The 19,422-nt window shown below is 49.4% G+C and overlaps 1 protein-coding gene across 2 annotated transcripts in view; it reads right to left on the bottom strand.

Annotated features, from left to right (window-relative positions):
* TRAPPC10 (trafficking protein particle complex subunit 10) overlaps positions 1–19,422 on the bottom strand; it is a 316,755-nt gene that overhangs the window by 59,549 nt on the left and 237,784 nt on the right. For both annotated transcript variants that reach the window (XR_013599693.1, XM_078656407.1), the window contains exon 19: positions 38–164. Coding sequence is in view for 1 of the 2 variants with exons in the window: in XM_078656407.1 (XP_078512533.1) it covers positions 38–164 (127 nt within the window). In the remaining variant the exon portion in view is untranslated. The remainder of the gene's footprint in view (positions 1–37; positions 165–19,422) is intronic.

Below are 19,422 nucleotides of genomic sequence, written 5' to 3'. Positions count from 1 at the left end.
ATTAGAATAAGGAGTGCACAAATCAGAGAATGCTTACCTGCTCAGAGCTGGGGTTCAGAGGGACGAACTGCAATGTAGCACAGTCACAGTTCTCTCGTAGGGCACTGTCGGACAGGATGAAGCGGAGCTCAGAAAGGTTTTGTACACAGACCTGGATGTACTTCCTGCAGAGGGGAAAAACAACTATTACCTAATGAGATAAACTGTCCAATGCATTCCTTGCAATCACTCCATAAGAGAGAGCAGTTTATCCAAGGGTCGTTGCTACGCCTTATTCATCACTAAACTCTGGTTACCTTTCTTGACTGTCTTGAGAGTGGTGCATTCTACTAGGTGGGTAAACATGACTGGAATAGGAGCGTAAGACACTTTGCCTAAACTGGGTTGTGCTCCTCATGATAACAGAAACAACAACAGACTATGTAGGAAAGTAGGATCTACTTTCATGGTCACCCGCACTTTTTGCTGGTGTCATTCTATTTTCTGACTAGGACCCCGCTAATCAGGACCTGTCTCTGTGCTTCCTCCCTAAATTGGAGCATGGTGAGTACTTAGTTAATCCCCAGATTGGCTACTGGTGTACCCGTGTAAGTCCGTAGTATATGGTGCTAAGGTACTATATGCATAGGAGAATCAGGGGTCCCCAATGGGGTGAAGCATGTATTATGCCACCCATGGGATAGCACTCAAATTGTGACTACAGGTCTGCCATTGCAGCCTGTGTAAGCTGGTGCTAGCGCAACTTACGAGAGATAAGTTTCCTTACATCGACGGTCACTACACTTAAAACCTAAAAGTCAGCCCTACGGCAGGCCTTTCAATCCTGAAGGTAGGGTGCTTGTTTATAAGCATAAGGGTGCCCCTGCATGAGCACGTAAGTGCGTGAGCAAATGCGATACATAGAGTGGCCATGCGTCATTACGCGATGGCTAACTCTAAACTAGATGTAACGACCCCTGGCATGTTTGGTATCAAACATGTTAGAATGATACCTCAACACCGTAAGCAGTGTTGAGGTATGATTCAATGCACCGCGGAGCTCCTCCGGGAAGCCCTCTGTGCTCCCGGTACTAGTCTTCCAGAGTCTGACAGCAAGCTATCACTGCTGCCGACCACAGATCCGATTCTGCCCTCCTGCTGCTGAGCCAAGCTCAAGCAGGGAAAGGTAGGACAAAAGGTTTCCTGTCACAGGGAGGTGTGAACACCTCCCAGACAGGACTTAGTGTATTGAGACAGGGTGGGGGTGCTTGCCAGCACCACTAGACTGATTTGAAGGGCACAGTTGGTGCCCTCCGTGCATACTACAGTCGGAACAAGCTCAGGGAACCGTTGGCTCCCGCTCTGGGGCAAAACTGGACAAAGTACATGGGAGTATCCTCCCCACTGTCCAGCCCCTCCTCAGGAGGGACCCCTGAATCATCCCAACCCTTTCCTTAGGGTACTTAAGGGCTTATCTGTGGGTGGCTCTTCAGATTCGTCATGGGACAAGATTCAGATCCGAAAATACTTCATTATCAAACCGTCTGGGCACTTTGGACTTCGATGGACTTCGCTTTGGGAACCGAGACTGCATCTGGAAGATTCCTGCTGCTCCTGGTCTCGTCGTCCTGCCAGTCTTCTGCGTCGTCTCTGCCTGTGCTCCGTACAGGTTCTTCTCCAGGCCTGTGGGCATCAAAGACACTCAAAGGAATCTCCCTTGGAGTGAAGGAGTCACTCACCTGCATCTGCAGGCACCACAACTAAGCTGACTGGTCTGCTGCTCCTGAAGTACCACGGACTCTCAAAGGTTCAGCAACACAGGTGGTGGTTTTGCAACTCACTCGAGGCCTGCACTTTCTTCTCAACACATTTTTTAAGTCAATATCACTCGTCTGGTACGCTGTAGCAGTGCCCCTGTGCACCGCGTTGACTTGTCGTTGCCAAGGCTTGTTGACTCTTCACCAGAGATCTTCAGGCCCCAAGAAGCTCCAGCCTCTAGCATCTCTTGCTACCAAGATCTTCCTCCTCACTGCATCCTCTGCACCGTGAACCTGCATCATTTGGCAAGCTGCTAGAGGTCCTCTTGTGACTCCTGTGCCTTCGGCCCGTGGGTCCTCTTGAGGGTCTTGTTTGTCTTCCGTCGGCACCCTTACTTGCTCGGGGCCTGCTCTGACTTACCTGCAAGTGGTGAGTCCTTTGGACCTTGCTGTTCCAGACACTGCACCTTTATCGTCTGCCACGTTTGTTGCCGCTGCCAAGGCCTATTGGTGCTCCTGCCGGACACAAAGCCCCTGGCTCTTGACATCCAACCTGGGACAGCTTGTGAACAGCTCCTGGTCTTCCACAGCAGCGCCTGGTCCGCACTGCTAGAGCGCAATGGTCACCGTCCACTCTCCTGCATCTTCTAACATCAGTGGGCATTAGTCTTCCGTGCCTCTGGGTCCCTCCTGAGTGGTATAAACTCTTTCCCTTATGCTTGCAGATACCTCTCATCCTGAATCCAGCCTTGGATTCAATCAATCAATCAATCAATCAAAGCATTTATATAGCGCACTACTCACCCGGAGGGTCTCAAGGCGCTAGGGGAGGGGGGGTCCGCTACTGCTCGAACAGCCAGGTCTTGAGCTGTTCCTGAAGGCAAGGTGGTCCTGGGTCAGGCGGAGGTGGGTCGGGAGGGAGTTCCAAGTCTTGGCGGCCAGGTAGGAGAAGGACCTTCCTCCTGTGGTGGCTCTTCGGATGCGGGGGACGGCGGCGAGGGCGTGGCCGGTCGATCGAAGCTGGCGTGTGGGAGCGTAGAAGTTGAGGCGGCTGTTGAGGTATCCTGGTCCTTGGTTGTGTAGGGCTTTGTGTGCGTGGGTGAGGAGACGGAAGGTGATTCTCTTGTTGACCGGGAGCCAGTGCAGATCTCTCAGGTGTCCGGAGATGTGGCTGCGGCGGGGGATGTCCAGGATGAGTCGTGCTGAGGCGTTCTGAATCCGCTGGAGTCTCTTCTGGAGTTTGGCGGTTGTTCCGGCATAGAGTGAGTTGCCGTAGTCCAGACGGCTGGTGACTAGGGCCTGGGTGACCGTTTTCCTGGTCTCGGTGGGGATCCACCTGAAGATCTTACGTAGCATGCGCAGGATGTTGAAGCACGACGAGGAGACGGCGTTGACTTGTCTGGTCATGGAGAGGGAGGAGTCCAGGATGAAGCCCAGGTTGCGTGCGTGGTCTGTTGGTTTGGGTGCGCTGCCCAGGGCGGGGGGCCACCAGGAGTCATCCCAGGCGGAGGGTGAAGATCCCAGGATGAGGACTTCCGTCTTGTCCGAGTTCAGTTTCAGGCGGCTGTTCGTCATCCACTTGGCTATGTCTGTCATCCCTTCGTGTAGGTTGGCTCTGGCGGTGGCGGGGTCGTTGGTGAGGGAGAGGATCAGCTGGGTGTCGTCGGCGTAGGAGAGGATGTTGAGGTTGTGTTGGCGTGCGATGGCTGCGAGGGGGCTCATGTAGACGAAGAGGGTTGGGCTGAGCGAGGAGCCTTGAGGAACGCCGCAGATGACTTCGGTGGCTTCTGATGTGAACGGGGGGAGGCGGACTCTCTGTGTCCTTCCGGCGAGGAACGAGGTGATCCATTCCAGTGCCTTCTCCTGGATTCCGACGTTGCTGAGGCGCCGCACTAGGGTACGGTGGCAGACAGTGTCGAAGGCCGCGGAGAGGTCTAGGAGGATGAGGGCCGCTGTTTCTCCGTTGTCGAGCAGGGCTGGGATGTCATCGGTGGCTGCGATCAGGGCGGTCTCGGTGCTGTGGTTGGCCCGGAAGCCAGACTGCGAGAGGTCAAGGGATTCGTTTGTCTCGAGGAAGGCGGCCAGCTGCTTGTTGACGGTCTTCTCGATGACTTTTGCAGGAAACGGGAGCAGCGAGATGGGGCGGTAGTTCTTGAGGTCGGTGGGGTCGGCTGATGGCTTCTTTAGTAGAGCGCTGAGTTCGGCATGCTTCCAGCTCTCCGGGAAGGTAGCGGTGTCGAAGGAGGTGTTGATGATGTCCCGCAGGTGGGGTGCGATGACAGCGTTGGCCTTGTTGAAGACGTGGTGAGGGCAGGGGTCGGTCGGAGATCCGGAGTGGATGGAGTTCATCGTGCGGATGGTATCTTCGGTGCTGATCGGGGTCCAGGCGCGGAGGGTGGTGGTGGGGGGCGGTGGTTCAGTCGTGGCGTGCGTTGGTGGAGTGCTGAAGCTGTTGTGTATGTCCGTGATCTTGTGTGGAAGTAGGAGGCGAGGGAGTTGCAGAGGTCTTGCGAAGGGGTGATGTCGTTGTTTCCGGCGTTGGGGTTGGAGAGTTCTTTAACGATGATGAAGAGTTCCTTGCTGTTGTGTGCGTTGCTGTCCAGTCGTTCCTTGAATGTGGTTTTCTTGGTGGCGTGGATCAGTTGGTGGTGTTTTCGGGTGGCGAGCTTGAGGGCAGTCATGTTGTTCGGTGTTGGGTCTCTGCGCCAGGCTTTCTCGAGTGCTCGGCAGTTCTTCTTGGAGCTCTTGAGTTCGTCGGTGAACCATGGGGCTTTCTTGCTGCTGGGTCTGCTGGGCGGGGTCTTCAGAGAGGCGAGGTCGTCTGCGCAGTTGCTGATCCACTTCGCGAGGTTGGTGGCCGCCTGGCTTGGGTTCGTTGCGCTGGTGGGAGGGTTCATGCTCAGGGAAGTCGCGAGCTGGTCGGCTGTGATCTTGTTCCAGTTTCTGCGTGCAACCTGTTGCTGGTGGTGGTGGATCGTGGTCCTACTGAAGCTGAAGTGGACGCAGCTGTGGTCCGTCCAGTGGAGTCCGGTGGCGTGGCTGACGGCGATGTCCTTGCTGGATGAGAAGACGGGGTCGAGTGTGTGTCCGGCGTAGTGGGTGGGGGTGGTCACCAGCTGCTTGAGTCCGAGGTTGGCGAGGTTGTCCAGCAGGGTGGTGGTGTTGCGGTCGTTGTTGTTCTCCAGGTGGAAGTTGAGGTCCCCGAGGAGGATGTAGTCAGCGGAGGGGAGGGCGTGCGGGCTGATTAAGTCGGCGATGTCTTCGCTGAATTGTGTGCGTGGTCCCGGGGGTCTGTAGATGAGGGTGCCTCTGAGGGTGGTCTTGGGGTTGATGTGGATCTGGAAGTGAAGGTGTTCGGCGGGTGCGAGGGTGTCGTCGGTGTTGGTCGTGATGCGGATGGTGTTCCTGTGGATGATGGCGATGCCTCCTCCTGTCTGATTGACGCGGTCCCTCCGGATGATCTTGTAGCCGTCCGGGATGGCGATGGCGATGTTGGGCGCTGAGGAGGCGTTCATCCAGGTTTCCGTGAGGAAGGCGACGTCTGGGGCTGTGGTGTCGAGCAGGTTCCAGAGCTCGACGGCGTGTCTGTGGACGGAGCGGGTGTTGAGCAGGATGCACTTCAGGTGGCTGCTGCTGGTGCTCGGCTTGGTCGGTGCTGGTGTAGTGCAGGTCCGGGTGCAGGTGTACTTGCAGGAGTGGCAGCAGAAGGGTCCGTGAGTGCGTCTCGGGGTGGCTCGATAGCATCCCGGGATTCGGCCGGCGTTGAGTGCGTAGAGTTCGGTGGCGTCGTAGATCCGGCGGGTGGGCTGGTGTCTGCGAGAGCCAGGGGTCGTGGCACTGGGCGCGGTCCAGGCGCAGACGGGCTTACCTTTGGCGCACCTTCGGCACTCATTCGGTGCTCCCGCTGCGCGCGTCCGCTGCGCGGTCGCTCTGGGGGCGTCATAAGAAGGGGGACGGGAGGGCGGGTCAGCTGGGGGCGGGAGTGGGGCGGCCAATGGGCCGGTGGTGGGCGGGGCCGCAGGGGGTCAGGGCGGGAAAACCTGTCGGGCGGGCGGCTCAGCTGTGGCTGGGCCGCTCGGGAGGCAGGGGGGGCATCGGCGGCAGCGGTCAGGAGCTTGGCAGGCGGGAACACTGGCGTAGGCAGGAGCAGGAAGCGGCAGGAGCAAGGGGGTGACCCGGCCTAGTGAGAGGCGCAGTGGTCACCAGTGGACTCTCACCTTTTTCACCAGCGGCATTCTTTACTGAAGTCCTCCATTGTGGTCTATAGCGGTTTCTGTCGTTACTTCGCACCTAAACACCCGGCTACCCTGGTGTAGGTATTCTGGTTCCCGTGGTATTCACGGGTGAGGTGACTCTTCAACCTTCCATCTTCCACAGGGTTTCTTCAGGGTACTCTGGGAAGGGTCCTTCTTGAAAACTGCAACTGCCACTTCCCTCATTGACTTGTATTGAGTACACAGTTGTGTTCCCACTCTGCACACGGCCTCCGAGGGGTTCCTGGGGCCCCTGACTCTTCTAAGTCTTCTGGGTCCAGTCTCGACTTTGGTCGTGGGTCACATTCTACTTTATTAGTAAATGGTTTGGTTTCCCCCTGGAGAACACTGTGTATTTGTGCTACTTACCTGTTTTATAACTGCAGTATTGTGTGTATTGTGATTATATCTCCGGGGAGGAGATATTGCAATGTGTTAGTGCGTGTTTATAATAAATACATATTTTCATAAGTACACTATGTGGACTAAGCGTGGAGGCTGCTCTCCACAGCTACCACTTAGAGATCTTTCTAAGGTTGTCTAGGACCACTAAAATCACCAGAAGGGTGGTCATGATTGGTGCAGGGTGTCTCACTTAAATAAGTGCGCACCATATACTAAGCCAGCCTCCTACAGACTATCTGCAGTCCCCAAAAACCGCAGCCACCAAAGGAAGGTGATAAGGGTGACAAAAACGAACACTAGATTCAGCAACATCGGTATGGGCTCCTCATGATTATAATGTTCAATAAAACAGTCTGGACAGCTACTGTATGCTAACTAGATTGTGGATCTCCCAGCAATCTGTCATTTTTGAAATGCCACAGAAGCTGAATGGAGACAGAACATTTAGCAACAAAGGAATGTTAAGAGATGAGCTGGTGGATCTTTGGATCAATTCCATCCAGTGAATAGGGGATTGTGCAGGATTGGGATGAGCGGTTTATAAACCCAGCTACTGGTAGGACAGCTTCGGACTCATCATTGCTTTGGAGGAGGAGGAGGAGGAGAAGGAGTCACCTGGGCAGGTAGTGGAATTCATGATTCTTAGACTTGCATGTATTTCCTCTTCTCGAAGGTTAAACTGATCTGGTTTACCGTATGGTCTTGCAGCATGGACCGTATGTATTTGTTTTGCAGTTGTACATAGTGCAAACCTGGCCGAAAGGCATTAGAGCTTTGTATATGAGCACCAGGTAGAAAAGGTCAGATTTGTTTTTTAGGCACAGAAATATCAAAAGATTTGCCCAGAATCAAAGGATGTTGCTCCAAAGTGGGAATGGTAACCTGGTTCTCCAAGTTCCAAAGTTGCCAGCTCTGGGCGTTAGGCTCCGTCTCCTCCTTTGTTAGTTCAACTAGTCCTTCAGATTGCTTGGGGGTTACATTGGCATATGATATGCATGGGATGTATTGCACCATTTCCCAAATAGCGGAGGACTTCCGTGTTGCGATACACGGTCAGGTATAATTTTCATAGTTGTGAAAAATTCCTCCGTGGATTCAGCTGCATCCTATATTTTTCACTGAAGTAGTATTTTTTAAGAGTCCAGAATGTACTTTTTAAATTGTTTCCTCTGTTCTTTTAAAGCCAATAGATTCTCATCAGTGGGATTTTTTTCCTGGATCATTTCAAACTGATTCTCTTAGGTTTTAGTTTTCTTAACTTCTCTATTAATCAATGGAGATAATTGAAAAGAAATATTTTGGCCTGGCAGTTCCTGTCAATATTTATTAATGTAGGGTAGAAGAAAAAAACAAGTTCCTTACCTTTGGTAATACTGTTTCTGGTAAATAACTATCTGACCACACATTCCTCACTTTTAAAATATTCCCCATGCTCCACATTGGATCCGGCAACGTTTCATACCAGTGCTCCTTAGTACAGCTAGGTGGCACTATGCGGCTCCATGTAGGCTACGTTCTGCCAGCAAAGGGCCAGAGCTGAGCTGCATATGTGCCCCCATAGCCCCCGTGCACACCAACATCAGTTTCTTGCTTCACACTTTTCACAACCTGGAACAACTGTCGGTACCAGTGTGCAGATCTCCAATTTGTGACTATTTATAGAAAGTCCTTGGGGAGAGGAGTTGGCCTAACGGCTAAGGCGCTCGACCTCGGACCTGGGGATCTGGGTTCGAGTCTCGGTAACGACGCTAAAACCTCCTGTGATTCTGGGCAAATCAGTTAATCTCCCCGTGCCTAAAATGTAACGTAACTGGAAACGTAAAAATGTAACGTAACTGGAAAAATATGTAAAGCGCTCTGATACCTGATTCGGTTCGGGTCTAGTTCGCGCTATATAAAACTCTGCAAAAAAAAAAAAAATCAAAAGAGACCGCTCCACAGAACGGGGAGATGGATCGGCAGTGAGGAATCTATGGAAAGATAGAGTAAAGAGAGGGTGACCAAAGTGAAGTAATTGTTCTTCTGACGGACACTTCTCACTACAGATTTCTCACCTTTCAAATAGATACCAAAGTAGCACCTTTCAAAGGTGGAGGCTCTGTGGAGTGGGCTCACATCAGAAAATCGTGGAGGAACGAATGGGTGAAATGCCCGGTCAGACCTAGGTGTCAAGACAAGACAGTAGTTCTGAGTGGACGAGTGTACAGACATGCACCTAGCGGCCTTACAGATGTCAAGGACACACACTCTGTGTGCCAAACAAATGCATTTCAGACGCTTTTTGTGGCAATATGTAGCAGACCTTCATGCAGAGGACTATTCATCCCCTTTTCTACACAGCCTTTCCTTACTTCGCCCCAGAGAAACCGACAAACAAGCTGATATTTATCTTGATAGTCCCTGGCACAATTGATGCAACCGCTTAAAGCTCTTTTGGGGTCCAACAGGTAGAGCCTCTTCTACTCTTTTGAGGGGTGAGGCAGACAAAAGAACGCTGGACAAGTGATAGATTGAATATCATGGAAAGGAGGTCTGGCTTTCGGTATGAAGGTCACCCGAATACTCAGCACTACATTGCTCAGCAAAAAGGTGGTGTAGGGGGATTGTGCAGATGGAGTCTCATTCATGAAAGAGCGGGATGTGAACGCAACGAGGAAGACAGTCGTCAGAAGAGCATCTTTACATTGGCTCAAAGGAAGTAAACATGAGACATGGCAAGACCGAGTTAAGATCTGTTGTAGCATCACAAACGGTTTGGGAGGAAACAAGTGTGTAAACCGTTAATAAACCACATCACAACAGGTGATTTGAACAGGGACGACTGGTCTGGCAACAGCAAAAGGGTCGAAAAGGAAGAAGATTAACCTCTAATAGTGCCCAAAGCAGTGTCTTGTTGGGCCAAAAACAAAACAAATAGTAAAACATCCAACTGTTTGGCTCGAAAAGTTCTAGGAAGGGTTCCACCTCTGCTTTCAGAAGACTCCCTGTGCCATCTTGTGAAGCAGACACCAATTGTGATGTGCAAGACACCACCACCTGAGTTCACTCACAATGACATTCAAGCATCCTGCCAGGTGGTTCACAATCAGGGAGAAGTCCTGAAGCTCCACCCAACTCCAGAGGTGTAAAGCCTCTTGCCACAGGATCCCCACTCCACCCTGCTTGTTGCAGTACCATGCAGTACCACGCGGTGGTGGTGGTGTCCATGTGGCCTACAACTCCAACAGATTGGCACTGAGCCGAATTTATGCTAGAGGTCAAAGTTCTTTGATCTCTACCTCCCCCAGATGACCTCTCCAATGCAGCAGTGATGCATCCATCACCATCACCAGCTGTGGATGGGGAAGGAAGATGGGTCTTCCACTGGTCCAATTACGATTTAGCATGCACAACTGCATATCGCATGCAGTCACCTCTGAAACTTGGGTGGCATCTGACCTGTTGCCTTGGTGCTGGGCTCACTGGTACCTCCAACTCCAATGCAGAGCCTGCATATGCTGCCACATGGAGTATTCGACAAGCAGGACACAGAAGGCTTACAGGCCAAGAAGCCAGAGTACTGCTCTTGCAGAGATCCAAGACTAAGGGCTAAATGACAGGATCGCAGCCCACATTTCCTAACGCATTGCAACAGAGAGAAAACCCTGAACTGCACTGTGTCCAGCATAACTTCTATAAAAGGAATCCTCTGCAAAGCAATCAGAGAATGTCAATGAGATCAGGAGGCTTGCAGTTGTCCAGAGGTGGCCCCTAACTGACCATGACAAGTCTGCCTTCAACAACCAGTCAACAAGGTAGGGGAAAACTGGCATCTCCCACCTCAAAAGATGGCAACGACCCCCACTATCTTTTTCGTGCACACCGAAGGGGCGCTGGTGAGGTTGAAGGGGAGCAGAGCAAACTGAAAATGGTCTTGGCCAACCATGAACCATCTGTGAGACTGCAGGATGGTATACAAAAATAAGCGTCCTTCAGGTCAAAGACTACCATCCAGTCACCCGGATTCAGGGCAGACAGAACATGAACCCAGGGTAGCATTTTTTATTTGTCCTTCCGTAGCAAGGTATTCAGAGGATGAAGATCTAAGATAGGGTGAAGCCCTCCATTATTTTTCAGCATGGGAACTAGTCAGAGTAATTGTCCCTATTTATGAGTCCAAGACCGTCTTGGTGGTTCTTTTGGAGAGTCAAGCTTGTCCCTCTTGCATAACAATGGGCAGGTGGTCCTCTGAGAGCCGTTATGATGCGGGAGAAATGTTTGGCAACACAAAAGGAAATTGCAGGGCATAGCTGCGGTGAACAATTTGGAGACCCATCTGCCAGATGTGATGGCTCACCACCCTAGAAGAAAGTACTGGATCCTACCTCCAGGAGGAAGACTGATGCCCGTAGTGACCTGTGCATTGCCTAACACAAGGGTCTTGAGCCTTTTCTGTGTTAAGAGCTACTTATGTTTAATGAATATCAGCATGCACTACTATTATTAGTGTCCTAATAGCAACCACATCAGACAAGATTCCATGAGTGGCCACGATATGCAAGATTACCAGCTGTGATCTTGGTGCAAGGGTTCCCAGTAGTAATGTAAAAAGACTGGGTCAATTCGGAATGCCTCTATGTGGGGTTACATAGCTTCAGGAACCCTTCGCAATAAGTCTCCCCAAAAGCTGCACGATTTATTATTCAAATATCAGCTTTAAATATTTTGAATATTTAACAATCTTTCTCCAAACATCAGTTTGTGAGTTATGACAATACACACATTTTGTCTCAAACACAGGCTTTCAAATAGTAATATAAATGTATTAATTCAACCAAGCAAAAGTTTCTACTTTAGGAGACCGCACTGCAAAGAGGAACGCTACTTAACCCCTTCGATGCTCATGACGAGCTCAGCTCGTCATGCAGTACACTGCTCCTGTGCTGATGACGAGCTGACCTGGTCATGAACAATGGAATCAAGAGTTTGCAGCACAGCAGGAAAATCTCCCTAGCAGCCAAGGTGTTAAAAGAAGCTGGATAGCTACTCGTTGGAGAAGCCCGGCCACATATCCAAGTACCCAGCCTCAAATGGACAGGGCTGACTGCTGTGGGGAGGCTGGTGTTGCCTGTATCTCAACCCCCTGAAATAGCCTTGGAATTTCGGAAACTGGCGAGGAAACGGTTTTAGGGGCAAAAAACCTAGAGTGCAGGACATGGCCCCACTCTTCATAAAGCGTTGTAAGACAGAATCAGCTTTTTAGCTGAACCGACTTTAGCCTTCAAAAGGCATATCCATAAGGGGGCCTGCACGTCTCCTGAGAAACCGGAGGATGGCATCCATGCATGATGACACTGGTGGCAAGAGCTTGCACAAGACAATGAGTATTAAGATGGCCAGCATGACTGTATTTAGCCACATGTTGACAGTCTTGAATGGTCTGAGCCAAGGAGAGCCTAAGTTCTTCCAGGATGGCTGGCAAATACTCGCTGTCTATGTCTCAGACAGCATGCGTATACTGGGCCAATGGACCAAAAGTATTACCCTCAAAGCTAGTCTAGCCGGAGAAATAATTATTTTCCCGACAGCTCAGTCCTCTACGACTCCCTGCCTGTAGGGGTTGTAGAGAGTGAACTAGGGTTCACCTTGCTGGTGGAAGCCTGGGCCATTAGACTCGCTGGAGTAGGATGCTGAGTAAGGAAATCAGGGTCTTCGGGAATCCAATACATGGTATCTGGCCACCTGTCTACGCATTGGCAGGCAAAAACAGGGATTAGACCAAGTACTCACTAAGAGCTTCGCTGAACGGGAGCAAGGGCTCAGATGAATCTAACTCAGGCTGTGAAACGTCTGTGAGGATATCTGTCTAAACTTCAACTGAAGGCAGTTGTAGGTCCAAGACCTGAGTCGCTTGTCCAATTACCACAGAAAAGGTAACACTCTTCTGCTGGGGGCGGCAGAGGTAAATTCAAACCTGCAGCAGGGGAAATATCAAGTACAGTAGCCTCCTGTTAGTCCATATAAAGACGTCATCACCACCATCATCCTCTCTCGTTGGTGGCAAGCTCTGGTCCTTATCGGAGCCAGAAAGACCGTGGAGTGCCTGAAGGCTCCTCCGAAATAGTGCAAGCATACGATCAGATCAGAGGATAGATTTGCTGGTCGTAATCTGACTGCGGGCCGCTGTGACAGGAGCGTGTCAAAGATATACAGCAAGCCTCATTGAAGGTCTCAACATGCTGCAGAGTTGCCGATAGCCTGGGGAACACGGGGCGCAGCAGGATCAGCTGTGGAATCGGCACCTCAATCGCAGATCGGGTGCGAGATAGATTGCCACCTTTACGGCCTCGCGACTTCGCTTTTGAGTGGTGGGATGGTGTTGAGTCCCACTTTTTTTTCTTATGCTTCTTCTTTGACTTTGGCTTACGAGAGGAGTGGGAAAACGAAGAGCACTTCTCATTGGAGCAGGTCAGCACTCTCTACTTGGTGCGAGAGCAGGACTTACACAAGTCCCATGTCTTACTCGAGTGTTCAGGGAGGCACAGTTTTGCTGCCCCAGATCACCTTCAGGTGTATGAGGGTGCACTCATCGCACTACTTGGATTTGTGCCCTGAGCTAAAACACACCTCAAGCGGGTTCATGACCGACATTTATTTTCTGCAGTAAAGGGGTAGTTTGAAGTCTGTAGGTTTAGGAGGTGGCATTTCGTTTTGTGAGTTAATGAAAGGCCACAAAGTGGGAGGGGAGCTCTGGACCTGCGTTCAAAGGTGCAGATAGAAATGAACCTGTGTTCAAAGGCACAGAAAGAAATGAACGGACATCAGCGTGCAGGGTTGGTGCTTATATTCGGTGCTGTTACATCACTTACAGGGCGGAACGCAGCCGGAGAGGAGCTGCACTGCGCCACCTAGCATCGGGAGCTCTGCTACAAAAGAATTCCATGTGGCACCAGAGGGATACTCTAATGGTGAGGAATCTGGGATTACAAGTATGCACCAGAAAGTTACTTCTCGTCATTAGAGATATTTCACAGGTGGGTACACAATGGTCCTGCAAAATCATCTCTGTGATTATTTCTTCCAAGCTTCAGACTGATTCATAAACGTTTTTCCCCACACGTATACACAAGGTCTCGAGGCTTCAGACCCACAGGACTGGAATCAGAGCTTGAGTCACACATCGGAATCATCACCTAAATAACACAATTCTCTGGTGAGGATTAGTGCCTTGATACTGGTTGTGTAGAGCATCTCCTCAATACAGGTCAGCCTCGTTGTCAGAGTGAGGTAAGACTCCATGACTCCCAACCTCCGTAGAAAAGCTGCTCTGAGCACCAGCACCATCCTAAAGACGTGTGGGGTAGTCATCAGCCTTAACTGGAGAATCGCAAACTGAAAGTTTTGGGACCCACCACAAACCTTAAGTGCGCCATGTGCGTGGCTAGAATTGGCAGATGAAAGTAGACATCTTTGGGGTCTAGGGACACTAACTAATCTCCAGTTTAAGGCCAGCAGGACCTGGCTCAGGAAGGAATCTTGAATGTTTCCTGCCAGATGAACAGGTACAAAAGGCTAAGATTCAGGATAGTCATCAGGTCCACGTCATTCCTGGGACCAAGAAATAAATGGAATAAGATCCTGAGCCCATCTCTTTCAGAGACACCACTTCAATGGCCCATTCATCAAACACGGCAAGAAACTCTGCTTCCAGGATCAAGGCAGGCAGCAGTAAGCACACTCTGAAGAAAAGGGCATAGCTGGGAAGGGGAGGATAGGAAGGATAGGGCATAGCTGGGAAGGGGAGGATAGGAAGGATAGGAAGGATAGGGCATAAGCCCTAGTGGATCAGACGGATCACCCAGCGGTGCGACCCTCACCCCGCTGGAAGATGAAGTACTGAGAGAAACAAGTTAGAGGAGATTGGCGACAGCAGAGGCCATAGAGGATGCTGAGGACTGGATCTCCTCATGTTCTTGCTAGTGACGTCTTCTAGATACAACCCCGCTTTGAAAGAAGCGATGTAGCTGCTGTGGCATTAGCACAAGCTAAGATGGCTAGAGCACTAGAATCCCTAAACTTCTTACCAAGAATTTTAGATTACTATGCATGGGAGGCCAGGCTCGAGGCGTGAGCTGCAGCCCCGATGTCGAAACGCTCCAAGGAGGAGTCAGCCTTCTCTCCAAGTAACTGCCCACTGTCAAAGGGCAATTCCAAGAGCACAGGCTGGACATCGATTCAGCATTACAGTCATACCTATAGAGCAAACAAGTGTTTGCAGAGTTAAAGCTGTACTTCAGGATCTGTTTGGATGCATTCAGGCCATCACTCACCAAGTCAGAGAAAGGTGTTTCCATATATTGTGGCATGCTGACAGTCAGACGTTTTGCTGGCTTCCATACGGCATGGATGTAGGAGCCTGAAAGGCCCGTTGCATTATCTGGCATGGAGGCAAGCTACCAGATGCCAATATTGTGCCACTTCACTGTGTGCAGCGGCTTGGATTCCCTATCGGAGGGAGCCATAAGAAAAGCATTTGGATATTGCGTAGAAGATGATGTTTAAATAACCAAACTCTCTGATGGACTGGGAGGACAAAAAATGCAGGTTACCCAGAGAGGGCCTTTGTCGTCTGGTGATCTGCCTGTGGACTGCAAGAACCAAAAAGGGCTTCTCCTGTGTGGCCATTATTTGGTGTAGGAGATCTTCAATAAATGGGAGCAAGGACTCTCTCAGACTGAGATTTCACTTCTGCAGAAGGCAAAGTTAAATCCAAGCCCATCGCTGCCTTTTAAAAGATCAAACTGTTGTAACCAGTTGGTTCATTCCGTCCACCCCTGTTCCCTGACCTATATGGTATTTCCCATGGTGAAGCTTGTGGTAGAATGTTGGGAAGAGTCTCCAGTGAGGAGAGTGGATGGACAATAAAGGAGTCGTACAATCTAAGCTGTGTCCTATTCTCTTGTACCTCTCCACCTCCAACACTGGCGACGGACCTGCGCAGGGGTCAGTTGTGGCCATCTCCCCTTTGAGTACTCTCTCCACACGGAAGAGCACCTTAAGTGAAATTGGAGGATAGTAAATGCTCCTATGTGTACTGATTCCCGGTGGCATCGGTGCTCATTGAGGAGAAGCAACCGATAAGAAGCGAAGGAGCCTCTTTACTGGTATGTGCAGGAAATCACGACGGTCGGCACCTCGGAGGTCTCTGTTGTCAACTTACTTGTTGGTGAAGACATCTGTGTAACCTCGACAGGTGACTGAGGATTTCACTTGGTCTCCGCCTCAGCTTGTGTGGGAGTCCGCCTTTGGTTTTCGTTCAATCCCAGTCCGGGCAGCTGCATACAGCCGGTGAGTAAGCCTTCCTGCCCCGAGCTACGCATAGACTTTTGGAATCCTGTTGAAGATCATTCCTGTCAGCGTTTCCTGCGAGGGTGCGTGAGGAGCTGTGCCGAGACGGTAGTGTCTCAGCTCTGCGGCGCCCCAGTGAACTTGACCGGCGCCCCGTTTGAATTCATTCCTGTCAGCGTTCCTGTGAGGGTGTGTTAGGAGCTGTGCCGAGACGGTAGTGTCTCAGCTCCGCGGCGCCCCTGTGAACTTGACCAGCCTCTTTTCTAAGGAAGGTTCATTTTAGGAGTTTGACTATATAAGCAGTGTTTCAGTTTCGCGGCAGCCCAGTGAAGTCTCACCGCCTGATATTGTCTCAGCCTCGCGGCGGTCCAGTGAGTTTTTTTTCCGCCCGTTTCCTGTCAGTTTTCTATCCGACAACCTTTCCTGGTCATAACAGCCTGTTTTTATGGCCTCGTGCACAAATTGGTTTCCTTGCCTGGAGAAAGGGAATAACGGGTTAAGGGCCTGTGTTCGTTAGGAAAGTCCTGCCAAGTCGGTCCATTTGTACTGTTTTTTTTTCCTTCAGTTCAACTCTGCGTTCACATCTGATGCCTCAGAACTTGGACAGGAAGAAAAGTCTACGTGGTAGTGATTTATAGTAAGAGCTTCACCGGAAAGGTTGTTTCGTCCATTATTGAACAAAACTATTTTTTTTCCTTTTATGTCCTTTTATTTGCAGTGACTTACTATTGTTGCAGACTTACTGTTCATGATTAGTTGTATTCATAGAGGGCTTGTTTATATCTAAGAGTTTTTATTTATTTCAGGGTGTATTCTAACATTAGTACTAGAGAGAGGGTTATCTGTCCTAACCACCATGGCAGCTGCAAGCATGAATCAACCCCCGCCTTTTCTAAATGACATAGGAGAACCCGAGATAAGCTGGAAGGAATGGGTGAAGCTTTTTGAGTCTTACCTTATAGCAATTGGGGGGCAAAGGTTCAACTCTATAAGGAAACAACATATATTACTTCACAATCTAGGCGTGCAAGGGCGTAAAGTATATGAGAATTTACCTGTACCTGAGCAAGATGCTAACGCAGTGGGAGAAGTGGATGTGTTTGTGCAGACTATGGAGAAATTAGAAAAACACTTTGGGGATAGGATCAATGTAGTCCTGGAGCGTCATAAATTTTTTAAAAGATGTCAAGGGAAGCAGGAGTCAGTACAAAATTATATTGCAGTTTTGTGGGGTCTGACCCAATTATGTGAATTTGGGGATCTCACCGACTCCCTAATAAGAGATCAATTGGTGAGGTGTACCAATAATCCACGTATCCAGGAGAAGTTGTTGGCTAAGAATCCAGGGTTGAAGGAAGCTGTTGAAATAGCAAAGTCAGTGGAGCATACGGCAAGATGTGTCAAAGAGATGAGACCTGAAAGGGAGGTAGTAGCTACCATAAGTGATTCTGAAGAGAGTTTGGATGTCTACAAAATAAGGTATAAAGAAAACGCTAGTACTAAAATAGAGCACAGAGAGAAGGGCCCTAAGTGTTACCGTTGCGGCAGTAACAATCATTTTGCCACCTATTTCCAGTGCCCTGCCAGGTATGTCACTTGCAAGAAATGCAATAGAAGAGGGCATTTCGCCAGGGTGTGCCGCGATGGCGAGTTACATTCAAAAGAAAATGATAGAGGAACCGAAAGGGGTACAAATAGAGAAGTAAAATGTATTGAACAGAAAATAGAAAAGTTTATTTTGCAAGTAAAGGATGTTGATGATACTGTGAATTTCATTTACCCTAAATGTGATGTATTAATTGATGATGAATGCATTGAAATGTTCGCTGATTCTTGTTCTCCTTTCACCTTGATTAATAAAGATGATTATGTTACCATGAAGGGAAATAAGATGAGTGACCTTAAGAATCCTGATATTTCTCCTTCAGGTTACAATAAGGGCAATATACCCATGCTGGAAATGAAGGAGGCACAGATTCAATTTAAAGATAGGAAAACTCATGGGACAATATATGTGGTCAAGTCTGGTTCCAATCTGTTGGGGTGGGTTCACCAGAAGGAGTTGGGAATCATTTTGGACCCCAATAGTCCAGAACAAGTTTTGCTTACTGCAAATTTCCCGGGAAGTGAAAAGATCTGTGATGAGTTTTACCCCCTTTTCAAAGAAGAGCTAGGATGCCTGCACAATTTCCAGCATAGGATCAAGCTTAAATTAAATGCCAAACCCGTGGTGCATGGTCTGCGCACTGTGCCCCTCAAACTGAAAGAACCACTAGAAAATGAGTTGCGTAAGCTGTGTGATTTGGATATAATTCAGCCAGTGAGTTGTTCTGAGTGGTTGGCCCCTATTGTTCTTGCAGCCAAATCTAATGGGGAAGGTATCCGCCTCTGTGTGGATTTACGCAGTTTAAATGACTGTATCTGGGTGGAAAGGCACCTTTTGCCAGTCATAAATGAGATGCTAAGTACCATGGGCCCTGCAAAATACTTCAGTGTTATAGATTTATCCATGGCGTACCACCAGATAGAATTACATCCGGATTCGAGGCCACTCACGGCGTTTATTACGCCGTTTGGAGCTTTCATGTTCAAAAGAATGCCGTTCGGGCTTGCGTCGGCAGCAGCCATCTTCCAAAGAGTCATGCAGAAGATCCTTGAAGGAGTAGAGCACACCATGTGTTTCCAAGATGACATTTTGGTTTATGGTAAAGACTCTGAAGAACATGATAGTGTCCTAAGGCTGGTGTTCAAGAAACTCATGGATGCAGGACTTACTGTAAAAAAAGAAAAGTGCAGGATCAAAGTGAAACAAGTTGAATACCTGGGCCATTCTATTACAGAACAAGGTTTCAGACCAAAAGGTAGTTTAATTCGTGCTGTGAAAGAAGCTCCGAGCCCACGTAACAAAGAAGAACTTAAATCTTTTTTAGGGCTCATGGAGTACATGTCGAAGTATGTGGACAATTTTGCAACAAAGTGTGAGCTAATGAGTGAAATGTTAAAAAAAGACAAGGATTTTGTCTGGAATGAAGAGCAAGAGGCTGTAGCTAACGCACTTAAGGAGGATCTAATCAACTCCCCAGCACTCAGTACTTTTGATCCAACAAAAAAAAACATCCTCGCAACAGATGCATCAAACTACGGGTTGGGTGCCACTTTAGTGCAGAAGGACGGTAGTGAAGAAAAAGTGATTGCCTATGCGTCCAGAAGCCTTTCTTCCCCGGAGAAAAACTACTCTGTAATTGAACGAGAAGCTCTGGCGTGTTTTTGGGCGGTCAGACATTTTAAGTTTTTTCTATGGGGGGTGAAGTTCACAATACGAACGGATCACAAGCCTCTTATATATGTATTTTCTGTGAGAGGCCTGGAAAACTGTACCCCACGCATCACTATAATTTCAAGGTTGAACATGTGCCAGGCAAAGAGAATACCATTGCTGATTTCCTCTCGAGATTGCCGCTGCCAGAGGAAGAAGGACCTGAGGAGGCTCTAGACAGCCCTATAATGATGATGAATTTTCCTGCCATTACACAGAAAGAGTGGGAGGACAATATGAGAAAAGACAAAGAACTTAAGATGCTAATGGAGCAGATCAAAGGAGGATGGCCGAATAAGAAAAGAGACGTTGGTGCAGAACTGGAAGAATTCTGGGAAGTACGGAATGAATTAAGTACCATCGGAGAAAAAGTGTACCGGAATAA

The sequence above is a fragment of the Lissotriton helveticus genome, chromosome 8 (assembly GCF_964261635.1).
Source record: "Lissotriton helveticus chromosome 8, aLisHel1.1, whole genome shotgun sequence".
Taxonomy (NCBI): Eukaryota; Metazoa; Chordata; class Amphibia; order Caudata; family Salamandridae; genus Lissotriton; species Lissotriton helveticus.
This window is presented reverse-complemented; position numbering and strand designations above follow the sequence as displayed.